This window comes from Caretta caretta, chromosome 7, assembly GCF_965140235.1.
Source record: "Caretta caretta isolate rCarCar2 chromosome 7, rCarCar1.hap1, whole genome shotgun sequence".
In the NCBI taxonomy this organism is placed as follows: Eukaryota; Metazoa; Chordata; order Testudines; family Cheloniidae; genus Caretta; species Caretta caretta.
The window spans coordinates 6011836-6025097 of NC_134212.1; the positions used below are offsets into that span (position 1 = coordinate 6011836).

Sequence of the window (13262 nt, forward strand, 5' to 3'; positions counted from 1 at the left end):
TTATAGATAGTATCCCTGAGAAACCAAACCCATATGGGGAAAGTATGAGCATTTGTCCAGATCTTTAGAAGTGCTGGGTACTCGCATGTTCCTTTGGTCTTAATGCAGGAAGTCACACGATTACTTTGGTTCCTTATGTGTCATGATATATAGACTCCGTTTTTCTTAAAGAGGAGACATTAGAGAAAACAGCTACAATGACACCCCCCTCCGCCACCCCAAAAAGGGCAGGTTCCACATAGGGTGACCAGATAGGAAGTGTAAAAAATCGGGACGGGGGTGGGGGATAATAGGTGCCTATATAAGAAAAAGCCTCCAAAACTGGGACTGTCCCTATAAAATCGGGACTTCTGGTCACCCTAGTTCCACACAGCACAAGTCCCAGCTTTGTCTCACTTGTTTACCTAGGCCACAAGTATCTGGAACACTATACAGCACACAGAGACATCTAGTGGCTGAATAACATACTGCAAGTAAACATCTCCCACTCAACACCCCTGAATGTCAGGCTAATTGTTTCTAAAGGAGAGTTTTAAAGCACATTTTAAAGCAAAGGTTTTACCTGTTCTGGTTTCAGCCCTGGAGGCACCCATGCATACTCTTCCAAGGCACAGCCTGAGTCATCATCAGATGTGGAATTCCTCTGAAAGTCAAACATGAGCTTGGTCACAGTCTTCTCCATCTCCAGAGGCATAACTGTTACAAAGTGCTCTTCTTGTGGGCACTTACAGTGAAGGCAAATCTTCCTGCAAATTGTGAAGAAACAAATCCAACTGTGAGTTTCATTTTGAAGAAGAAACAATCTGAGTGATTGCTGCCAATCAGCAAAGCTCAGATCCCAAACTATAAACACACACTCATTGGCAGCATGCCCCTGGCAATAAGCCAATTCATCCAGAGCAGTTTTCTAATTCAGTATTTATGTCTTTCCTGGGGGAAAAAAGTCCAGACTTGCTAAAACAACCCCAGAGAGTCAAGGACTGTATCAGATTGTTAAAGGTAGTGGGAGACAGAATTGTTTCCTCCTTTATGCTGAGAAATAAACTTCCACAGGGCTAATAAATAGGTGTAGAGACAGATTCTCAGCTAGTTTACACTGGCAGACCTGCAGTGACTTCAGATTGACACCAGCTGAGGACCTGTCCTGTCCTATTAAATATGTAAAATGTCAGGTGAAATGGAAAGATGGGAATGAAAAGTTCCTTTACCATTCTAACAGCATAAATTAGCTTTAAAATGGCATAAAACATATTATAATCTAAGCATTGTTAAATGAAAGGATGCTATGAAACACAATCCCACTGCAGTAGTCTCTCTTTCAATTACTTAGATTGTAAAGTCTTCAGGGCAAGAATCATGTTATATGCGTTTACACAATGGGGCTCCAATCCCTGACTGAGACCACCAGGTGCTACTGCAATACAAATAACTAGTCACATAACAACCTAACAGTTGCCATTCAGACACACACTAGTTTAATTCATCATGAGTGTCACCTTTTTTTAGCTCAGTAAGCCTGATCTCGCATCATTAAAGTCAAGGAGAGATTTTCCATGGTCTTGAATGGGAGCAGCAGGAAGCGCTAGGGAAAGGCCAAGAAGATACATAGTACAACCCCGTTTACCTGAACTGCTTCAAGGACATGAATCACATTCAGTGAATGGAGTGATGGGAGACTGTGTAACCAGGGAGGTTGCTGGGTATGATTCACACTGGGGGACTGGAATTTGGAGAAGAGGGAGTGGAGCTGGGATAAACTGGGTTGTTATGGGCGGTATGGGAAGATACAATGCTTTTCTGTAACGTGGCCTATCAGTGTGTGCTTTACGTTTAATGTGTAAGACTCTGTGCTCACTTGCACTATTGACTTCAGCTATGATTTACACTACTGCAGCAGAGGGCAGATTCAAGCCTGCTATCTGTTACTCAGAAAACGATGAGGCAATACAGAAAACAAGGGAAGGAATGGGTTTACAGATTGCTGGTTTCTTTTGCTAGAATTTACAGCCAAGGAAAACCTGAAAGCAGGAACAGGTAGACTCTGTGGCCTTTTTATCCCAAACTTCCTTATTTCATTTTAGCCTTTGCTTCAAAGACAGCTAAGAATATTAGCAGTCTGATCCAGTTTTAGTCTAAATTTCCACTGAGCCCTTCCATAACACAAAAAATGCACTCTAGCAAAAGTCAAGAGGCTCCGTTAAGTCAAGCCAGTGAGATCTGCCAGATTTTCCCATTTCCTACTTTTCATCAAATCTAAAATACACACCGACCAAATGCACAGAATGCGTCTGGCTTGCATCCAGTCCATCAAAGGGGCTCAGTACAGCCTGTGGCTGTTACCTTAAAAAGTAATCAAGGCACAATTTCTTGTGAATACTTTAATTAATCAGCTACTGTGGAAAAACAGAGCAGTTGGTTTCACAACTGTTTCCATCACATTTTATGATATGATTAGAAGCAGCTCAACATGCAACAATGTGGTGGGAATAAATAATGTTTTTAAAGGCTAAGACTTAGCATTTCAGAATTTGATATGTATTCTAGCAGGGTTTAGTTCTGTTTTACAAAATTTAATTATCAGGATAGCAATCACGTTCTTCCAGCCAGCCAACACCACAATATTTAAAGCATTGGGAACGAACAAAATAAACTCCAATATCAGGGGCAAAATGAAGACAATGGTGAAGGCAGAGAAGAGAACCAGAACATATAGCAGCTCTCTCATTGACTGAATTCCTGGAGGTGTCTCTCAACAGAAGAGCAGTTAAAAGGAAAGAGCTTGTATTATAATCAGCAGATATTAAAGTAGCAGTAAAGTAAGCACAGTGGAAATGGGCTTTACAATCTCTCCCCATACTGCTCATGTCATAAACATTGTCACTGTTCAGCCAATTGGTTATTACTAGTAGTAGGCTCTGATGCTAATTTTAATATTTTATATTCTTCCAGTTTATGTGTCACGGTCACCTCTCACCAGGGGCCTGATCCTACTCCCACTGCAAGCAACAGCAATGCTCCCCCCATACACGTCAGTGGGAGTCGGCGCAGGCCGCAGTGTGAATGTTTAGACTGTTTTTCACTGTGGGCTTCTAATCACATCCATTCCGGAGGAACTGGAGTAGCTCACCCTGAAACCAGAACACTGTCATAGATCGGTCCGCCTTTTACACAAGGCACAGGATCGTGTAATTGTGACATCGTACGGACAGCAAGATGTTTGAAAGTACAAACATTGTAACATTAAAAAAAACAACCCAATCTATGTTCACCCCAGTCCAGCGATAGGGACACAATATTGAATGGTACTTAACTGCCAAGAACGTGACTAAAGTTTTCAGTTGTTATTAAATGAGGTAAACTGGGCATTGATGATGATTGTTTTAAAAAAATGAGAGGTGGCAGCACAAAAAGATAAATGGTCAGTCAGAATCCTTGCTTTATCCCACCTTGGGTCTCATCACATCACTGATACCATGTCTATATACAACTCGGCTTGTGAGGAAAAAATCCAGGAAGCTTGTTCATACATAGCCTTGCTTCCTACAAATTTCAGGTATTAATTATTATTATGATATTTGTATTACTCGAGCACTCGGAAGCCCTAGTGCCGGACCCGCACCCCATTGTGCTAAGTGCTGTACAAATGCAGAACAAAAGGATGGTCCCCACTGCTGTTACCATACATGTACATGTTCACCCATTAAGGGATCCCGGCCGCAGACCTTCACTCTTACGGAGAGGACTCAGTTTATCCTGGGTGCAACTACACTAGATGAATTTGTCCCTTTCCTTAGGGATACTGTTCATTTCACACTGTAGTCTGTGTATTAAAAATAATCTATGAAGGGAGGATGTTTGGTCTCCCAATTACTGTGGGTCTGTGCAATCTCCTAGCAGGAAAACATCTGTATGTATAAAGAATGGTTCATATAATCAGAGGAGTTGGAGAGGCAAAGATTAAATAGCTTATCTAGTTCATCTCCCCAGCCATGTGGAATTGTTCTGGACACTGAGCCGTCTAAGGCTTTGTCCATCTCAGTGTTGAATGTCTGAGAGGATGGGACCTCTATCACTTCTCTGGGAAGATTTTACAGATGTCAAGATCTTGCCATCAGGGAGCTGAAGTTTCTACCTTTCCTCTCATTACACCATCCTAAACAACCCCACTCTCCAGTCTCTGACTCACTAGCATCTTGTCAACCAGTACACAATGATCAGTCAGACTGGGCTGCAGCCCTATCATTTTGTATAGAATGCCCTTGGGTCTGGTATCGCTGAACCATTACAATTTATTGTGTGACCATTTAATTGAAAGCTGAGAAAATAATATTTCTGAAAACTTTATTTTATGAATGTTGGGATTTGATGTTTCACGATGGCGAAACGCAACACCTTATGGGTACCTTTCTTTACTAAAATATAACCCCCATTTGTTCTCTATATAGGTAGACATATTTATCATTGTTTTATGAGTTTCTAGCCCAATTCAATTAAAAAATAATCTCCCTTAATGCAAATCTGATAGAAATGTGAAGATTCCAAACTTCACCTCTGAGAGATGAAACTGATGGGGCAAAGGCATGTCAATGATTGGTGTATTGTATTCTATGATTCTATGTATTGTAGGTGTATCTAATTATGCAGAAAGATGACGAAAATGACAAGACAGTGCCAGTATTATATTTGAAAGGCAAAAGGGACCCGATTCTGACTCTGGTTTCACACTGGTGTAATTCCAGTGACATCAATGGAGTTAGTTCTCATTTGATCAGAGTCTGGCCCCATGAATGCTCACCTCTGTATACAGTATCACTAACACCATGTCCTTGCAAACCAAAGCAATTGGAACACTCATCGACAGTAGCAAAGATGGTATTTAGCCAGTTGTACATATGAGGTAAGAATATGAGAGTCTGGACAAGCTCGAGGTTCTTAGCTAGCATGCCAAATACATTACCATATAAAGAGTAAGACAGAGCAGGTATAGCCACATATTTCACTGCGGGGTAAACCCATTAACTTCATTTTGTCCAGCCGGCAGCACTGACTTAACGATAGTGATGTTTTGATTAAGAAAGACTTTTCTCTTTAAAGTTCTGGGCAGAGCATAACTTTTCCACATATGCAGAGGAACCCAAGGCTGTCTGAGAAAACAGTTCGTGCATTTGCTAAGGAGAAGAAAATTAAGCCAATCACTCAGCATCTTTCTAGAAATCTCATCTTCATTCCAAAGCAAGCCTTTTTGGTGTCAGTCTTTTAATAGTAGGGGTCTAATTCCGCCCTGGAATACACACATACAATCCCCACTGATGGCAGTGGGGGGAGGGGTTGCCAAATTGTGTTAGGGAAATGCTTGCCCTATGGTAATTTATATGATGTTAGAAGCTCATAAGTAGCTATTCTAACATGCTTTTTGATTTCAGAGATGCCTTTGGGAGACAAGTTCAACATGGCCAACCTCAAGCATTCAGAAACCATGAGTCAGCCCCCCCAAATCATGAGATTACCTTAGAAATCATGCGAGTTTTTAAAAAATAATAATTTGGGGTTCTTTTATTTACTTTCTGTTTGGGTTTTTTTGAGCCTTTCAGTTTCACCTTTTCAGGTTTTTCTGCACAACCCTGAGGACTAGAACTTTTTTTCTTCAAAGGATAGCAGAAATCCTCATGGAAACACCTGACTCCAGGAAGTGGGGCTTTAAGAGAAAGATATCATAAGACTTGCAATAAAATCATGGGTGTTGGCAGTGCTGCGAATTCAAGAATGGGTGTGGGACCAACTGATGCAGGGATTCAGGGAAATCTCAGGGTTTGAAAAATATTAATAGCTTGTGAAAGGGGAATAAAGAAAAGAGGAAGCAGGATGCCGACTGCTCGGCTACTGAAGCTTGAGCTACAGAACAGCCTTGGTGTTGCTATTCTATAAGGAGCTACACACTTGTTTGCCTTGCAGCAGGCCCAGGAAGGAGGGAGGTAAATAGGAAGAAAATACCATTTCCCGGTTTCATATTTTGTTGGAAAGAAGCCCTTGTTGAATTGACTTCACATTGTACCAAGATGTAACCTCCCTAAACGCATTGAAAAATTTGTTCTACCCAGGGTCAACAATTCATTTGACGAAGTTACAGGATGGAGGCATTTTATTTTCAACATCTGTCTTTCTGTTGTTTTCCTGGTGTAACTGCTGCTGCACTCTGCAGAGAAGGGACTAAACTCTGTTCTCAGTTACATCAACACTCTCCCCACTGGCCACAATGGAATAGCTGAATAGAATCTGGCCCGTGGGCTTCAAATTAAAGGGGACCTACTTGCCTCTCAGAAAAATAATCAACATTCATACAGTTACTGCACTGCAAGAATAGCTCAGACTGGCCTGTGGAGAACAAAGGCTCAGTGCAAGCTCTTTTGATAAGCCACGTTAACCCCACCACATTGTTGTACAGCTCGGCTGCCCCACGAAGATTACTGCAACAGTGAGCTGATGAGAACAAGAAGAGTAGAATTCGTAGCAACGATGGGCCCAATCCACAGAGTTTGGGAGCTGGATCCAAGCTCAAGGTTTGCAGCCAGGTTCCCAGTTTCTGGCACATCTGTGTTTCTCAGTGGCTTCACTGATCTTTTGTTATATATTTGTACAGCATTTTGCACAATGAGGCAGGCCTCCATCTCCATTGGAGCCTTTGAGGGCAGTGTTCTAATAGCAGCAGGGGAAAGATAATATAGGTGGAAGGTGCTTATCAGTACTAGGGAGTTATTAAGAGGATTGTAAACAGGCATGGTGCTTCATACAACATACGGTGAGACAGGATCTTTGCTCCCAAGAACCTGCAATGCCTTTTAATTGGATGAGCATAGGGCAGCACCTGCCACTCAAATGACAGAGGGGCAGAGAAGAGATTCATGAAAGGGGTGAGCTTGAAGGTGGGATGTGAAGAAGAGGCCACTTTACAAAACCCCTCCTAACTCACGCACTAGAGTCTGCCAGTGTGACTTCTCCCTGGACGGTGCAAACGTCGAGGGAAACCTGGTGGTGAAAATGAATCACCTGGTTGTGCCAAATTCTGTACTGCGCAGCTCAGGGCAACAGGATTTTATACCTCTTCCCAGCCTGTCATTATAGCAACCCTAGTAGCTCCTGCTGTGCTGAAAACCTTCTATTCTGCCCTGTCCTGGTTTAAAACCTTAATTTCCTGGCCAAAGTTATTTTCAAGGCACCATCCACCAGTTTTGTCATTTCTGGTAGCCTGCTGCATAGTCACTGAATCACCACTAGCTCCAGTGGTAGCTTCTTTCATTTCTTTAGCGTTATTACAGAGATGGTGAGCAACTGAGTCTGGGAGTGAAAAATGTCTAAAAGGGAAGTATTCCCAGATCTGGTATCTTTGATATTTCATTAACGTGAGCTGCAAAACAAAGACTGAGGTAAGCCCAGATTTATGGGCCAGATGATCCTACCAACCAGGCTGATGCATTCTGGGATATGTCCAATAACCAAATGGCAGCTAGAGGGTTTTGGAGATGGGGAAATTAATTTTGACCATTTATGTTAAAATTGATTTCTCTATTGGATTCCTTCCTGTCTCCAACACACAGCCTCTGATCACTAGAGGCATTGAGCATAGAAATCTGTCCTTAACTCTGGTTTCTCTTTGCAGGTCACCTTTAATGAAATATCAGAGATCCCAGCTGTGGAACGTGCCACTCTCTTTAGGTCTTTTTCACTCCTGTATTCTGCTGTTTACCATCTTTAATTAAGGAACAGCTGTGAATGTGTAATGATTGCAAGCAGGCCCCCGCTAGCCACGTTTTTCCATCTCCTGCATTATCGTAATGACATGTTGCAACGATTCTGCAGCCATAAATCAATAAAGCTACACAACACCCCAGTGAACAGATCTGCGATTATCCTACGTGTGCCATGATTAGCTGCTGGGGTCAATGGAGATCGACCCTTGTCCTGTAACGCTTGCCAGCACTCCTGTGTGTCAGACCCTTATTACAATACCCATTCTGCAGACTGCTAAACTGAGACCTGAATGATAAAGCATGTGACTTGCTTAAGGCAATATCAGTCCAAGCCAGGAATAAAAGTCAGGGTCCCTCTGTTCTAGCCATTACGGGGGACCGCAAACCTCCTCACGGTTGTTACATTTCTGCACTTCACAAAGCAGAGGAGAGGTGTGGGGGCAGCAGGCTGACACCTAGTGGATACAGTAGGGCATAAGCATTCTATATTTTGACTCCAGCCTTCAGTAAATCCTACCGCACTGGATCACCCTATGCATGGAATGTACGAGTCTGATCTTGTCTAAAATGGAAGCAGCAGCAACAATCAAGGCAAGATTTATTGTCAAGGCAGAGATGCTAACATCAGTCAGGCTGGAAAAGGGACAGATCAGGAACACTCAGCATTCCTGGCATTGCTTCTCCTTCCTCTGTTGTCTCTTGTGGGACTGAATTCAGTAAATCGTATCAGACAGAAACTTCATTACCAGGAGAACGTGCAACAATTTCCTGACTCGTAGCACAAGCTACCGGCTTTGCTCCTATTTGATTCATAGTGTAAGGAGAAGAGATGGTTGTGCCATCTGTTTAATAAAGGATCTGCATACATTTGTGTGCATATTAATATGTGAGATTTTGTAATCCCTTTAAAGCCAATTCTCTGGTTTCTGAACAAAAATTACAGCTGAGTTCCAATCAACTACATTTTGCAAAATTAGTGGGGTGCTTTTTTGCGTCTAGGCTGCTTGACATATGCATGAGTTCATGATCTTTTGCAGTATTGGACAATGATTTTGATTGTCAGGAAACTCTGAGCCATGTTACATTAGTCAGTGTACCATGAAAGATTACTGGAAAGCTGCCTGATCCAATGCACATTTCTCAGGCATGGTTTCTTAGGGTCCAGTTCTGTTACCCCTCCTGCTGAACACGATTATGGAACCATTAGGGGAGCTAATCAGGAATTAGGAGGGATGGTGTCCTCAGCATGTGTCCGTCTCTTCTGACCCTGCCAGGAGAAGGAATAATTCACTGAGGCTAAAAAATTAACATAATTAGCTGTTGTATAGCACTTGCAGCCACAGCATTTTACAAAGCAGAGTAATCATCACTCTCTCCTTTTCCACATGGGGAAACTGAGGCACAGAGAAGGACCGTGACTTCCCCAAGGTCACGCAGCACACCAGTGACAGAGCAAGAAAGAGCAACCCTGTTTCCTGACTCCCACTCCTAGACCATGCTGCTCTAAAGTATGGATGATTGCGACACAGATGAGGACTAAGTGGCTAAGACAAGTCTGAAATGTTGTGTTGGGGCGGATAATACAGCTGGGAGAAACATCCATGTTTATGTCCACACCCCAGCTATCTCTGCAGATCCTGGTAGCAGCAGTTGCAGTCCTTGGCACAAAGTTGAATTCTTTTTTTCCTGATGTGGCCCTCGCTGTGGTTACCCATGTCTTTGTCACCTTGAGATTGGGTTACCACAACGAGCCTTCCTGGAGGCTATGCCTTCAAGCTATTCAGAAATCACGGCCAATTATAGATGCGGCAGTCCGCTGGCTAAGGAGCCTTTCAGCAGACAGCACATTACACTGGCTGCCGCTTGATTTCCAACGGAAGTTTAAGGTGTTGGTTTGAACTGAAGAGCTCTAAATGGCTCTGCTTTAGAGGCTGCCTCTCTCCCTGTGTGAAACTATGGTAGTTGCCTTCCTCCAAGGTGCTGTGAGATCCCGGGTCTTGAACCCAGGCCTAGGAAGTCCCAGACAGCTGCCACAGCCTGGCATCCACACAATGGCTACTGAAACCAGATGACCTGGAAAGCTACCAGGGCTATAGCCCCAACCACGGGTGCTCTGATTGGAGGATCACCCAGCTCCCCCAACTGGTCCAACTATGCTATTTAAGCCAGGAGGAGGAACAGGAAGTTTGTCTGAGTAACTGGGTGGTTTCCTGTTGTGGCTGCATTGGACCCTGCTTGTGCCTGATTACTGCTCCCAACCCTGTTCCTGGTTCCTGCTCGGTTCCTACCTTACCCCCGCCTTTGCTCCTGTTCCCACCACGCTCCTGCTCCATGCTTGATCCTTGCCTCCAATCCTCAGTGACCAGTCCTGGCTCTAACCCTGGTGTCCAACTACTGACCCTTGACTCTGGCTTGACCCTTGGCTCCGACCCTTAGCTTTGTTTCCTGGTTCCGACTCTTGGCTTGAGCCCTGGCTCTAGTAACTGGCAGTTGACTCTGGGGCTGACCCTTGGCTTCGTTCCTCACCCTGGATGCCTGTTCCACCCACTAGACCTGACTCCTGCTCTGACCAGTAGACAAGACTACCTACATCCTAGTCCCTAACAGATGCTCCAGCTACTAGCCCTCCTGAATTAAATGAGAGAGGGCAGAGGGCAAAGTCGTTGGGCTTTGGAACTCACATCTCTTTGTAGGTCCAGTGCTGGATATGGCGCATGCTGCAAGCCCTGTCTGTGGTTTCTGAGCTGCAGCTGGTTCTGTTCTAATGTCCTTTTCGACAAGGATTTTATTATTGTCTGTGCTTGTAACATTGCACCCGGATATTGACAGGAGCAACCGAGAAACCTCTAAATAAACCGATGTAAGGGATGTTCTGCTGGGGTTAGTACCTCACTCCATATGTCTTTGTTTAAGCAACTTGAGTAATATTAAAAAACAACCACCACCCTTTGGGTTGTGCCCAGTGAAATTTCCTGTCTGTAGCCTGGCCTGGCTGCATAGAAATGATCTGTCAAATATGGAGGTCTAAAGTTGCAACAGTTTATGGCAGAGAGACTGAGGAAGATTCATACATAAGACCTACCAGGAGAGCAAAACAAAAATCAATGTATGGCATTTAAGAGATTAGCATAGCCAACCTGAGGCCAGATCCCACACTGTGGTCACCATAAAGTACAAAGGTGCTCCTCAGTACCCTTCTGGAACGAAAGATTCTGAAGTATCAGGGACTGACACAGAAATGCCAAGAAAGGAGCTGGGGGGTGGCAGGTTGCCCAGTGGAAACACAGTGCCAAGAATTACCATTGCAGTTGCTCTTGACACTGCAGACAGAGGGATTTTGAATATTGCTGCATTAACCCTGCAGTTGTGGATGGCAACAGGTTTCACAACTGAACCAGGCAGTTCAATCCACAGAGCTGAAAGCAAACCATCTCCTGGATATTGACACAGAATCATACAATATCAGGGTTGGAAGGGACCTCAGAAGGTCTAGTTCAACCCCCTGCTCAAAGTAGGACTTAATCCACAACTAAATCATCCCAGCCAGGCTTTGTTAAGCCTGACCTTAAAAACCTCTAAGGAAGGAGATTCTACCACTTCCCTAGGTAACGCATTCCAGTGCTTCACCACCCTCCTAGTGAAAAAGTTTTTCCTAATATCCAACCTAAACCTCCCACACTGCAACTTGAGACCATTACTCCTTGTTCTATCCTTGGAAATCAAGTGGTAAATACAGGCTGGGTGTTCAAACTCCAGCATGCCATCAACTTCAAGTCTATGAAAGGCCATTGCATTGCCCTAATGCACCTTCAGGTTCACCTGTGTCAATCCAGGATACTTCCAACTTCACCGCTCTAAAATTCAGCTACATCAAAGCCCAGAGAGATTATTTTGCTCTAAACAGTTGCAGTTTGGGTCCCTGAATAACATTTTATGTGAGCGAATTGTATGATCTCTCTAATGAGCACAAACTCTTTCTGTATGTCTTTATAGGCACTTTTGCAGTGGTTCCTATAGTGATCTGGTACAAAATATGTGCTGCATTGTTAAAGAGCAAAGACTGAAATAGGATTTTTAAATGGCTGAACAATATAATCTGCCTCGGAGTATCATGTGAGAGATCAAAAGAAGAGCTGCCAGCTTGAACCATGCATTGACCCGGAGTCCTGCCGACCAGAAATGTTGGATCCCTCCTGATCCCCCACTCCAATCTTTTCCAACTGCATTCTGACACTGTACTTTGTACCAAACTCTCAACTCTTACCCACCACTCTGCTGGGAGCTCCAAAGTGACCACAGACTTCAGCTACAAAGCAGGTCGTTTTTGTACAAAACATTTCTTTGACTTCACACATCCTTCAGTTGCTCATTAGTATGACACTATCTCTCAGTAGAAGAAAGAGCTAACAAACATGTACCATTGTTCATTTGTATAACTGGGTTGTAAATGGTATAGAGCAAGAGTATTTTTCTGCAAAGTATCTTAAGTCTTCCCGAACAAGGAAGCAGAAGGAAAGCTGCCACTCCTCTGCTTTAGGAAATTCGAGTTGCAGAAGCAGCCAGCAAGCTGTGGTTTTCATAGCACTGAGTGCTCATGAAACAAGGAATTTGATTTAGGGGAAAAAATGGGCAAACACTTCCCGTGCCAAACCACCCTGCAGCCCCTCAAAACACACATATTCAGACATGATCATTTTTGAATTACCCAATAACCGCTGAAGGCAGTTGAACGATCTTTTTTGGTTTGCTCAGGCAGAGTGACAGAGGACAGTGTGAAATATGCAGCATGGAACCATTTTGAAGCCTGGTAACAATCAGTACAATTGTCATGCAGCGTGCAGCTTGTTGGTTACAAACAGACTCCTGCAGACACTACTTGGCAGAGTGTTTACTCGCATGAGGAGTTGCTTACCACTGTGAGGACTCCCAATGAAGTCCAGAGGACACCTTATGATTGCAACCACTGTGTCCTCTAACGAGTTTTGCATGGCTGAGGCCTTAAATGGTAACCCTTCACAGTGGGGTTCATTTTGCTTTGGTGGCCACCATGACGCATGCACACTGATTGCCATCATGAAAAGCAAGCTCAAAAATCTGGTACCAGCACAACAGAAATATGCAACAACGGGTGGTGAAGCACTGGACTGCGTCACCTAGGGAGGTGGTGGAATCTCCATCCTGAGAGGTTTTTAAGGCCTGGCTTGACAAAACCTTGGCTGGGATGATTTAGTTGGTGTTGGTCCTGCTTTGAGCAGGGGATTGGACTAGATGACCTCCTGAGGTCTCTTCCAACCCTAATCTTCTATGATTCTATTATTCTAAGACAATCAGCTATGGCAGAGGAGCACCCAGGGCAGCTTAGGACATGGGGGTACCAGGATGTTCTAAGCAACCTTTACACTCAGCTGGTCCTGGGCCAGCTGTGCACTAGGCCAGCCCCTGAAGTTATAACTTGCACCAGCCACTGACAAGGGGCCAGTGTGGCAGCTGGGCATTATCTGTGGGCTGGAGCACTAA

At 43.9% G+C, this 13262-nt stretch overlaps 1 protein-coding gene across 3 annotated transcripts in view; it reads right to left on the reverse strand.

Moving 5' to 3' along the window:
- Window positions 1–13262, reverse strand: part of PRICKLE2 (prickle planar cell polarity protein 2) — a 184245-nt gene that overhangs the window by 54635 nt on the left and 116348 nt on the right. For all 3 annotated transcript variants that reach the window (XM_048857849.2, XM_048857851.2, XM_048857850.1), the window contains one exon: window positions 563–746. In XM_048857849.2, the coding sequence (XP_048713806.2) occupies window positions 563–746 (184 nt within the window). The remainder of the gene's footprint in view (window positions 1–562; window positions 747–13262) is intronic.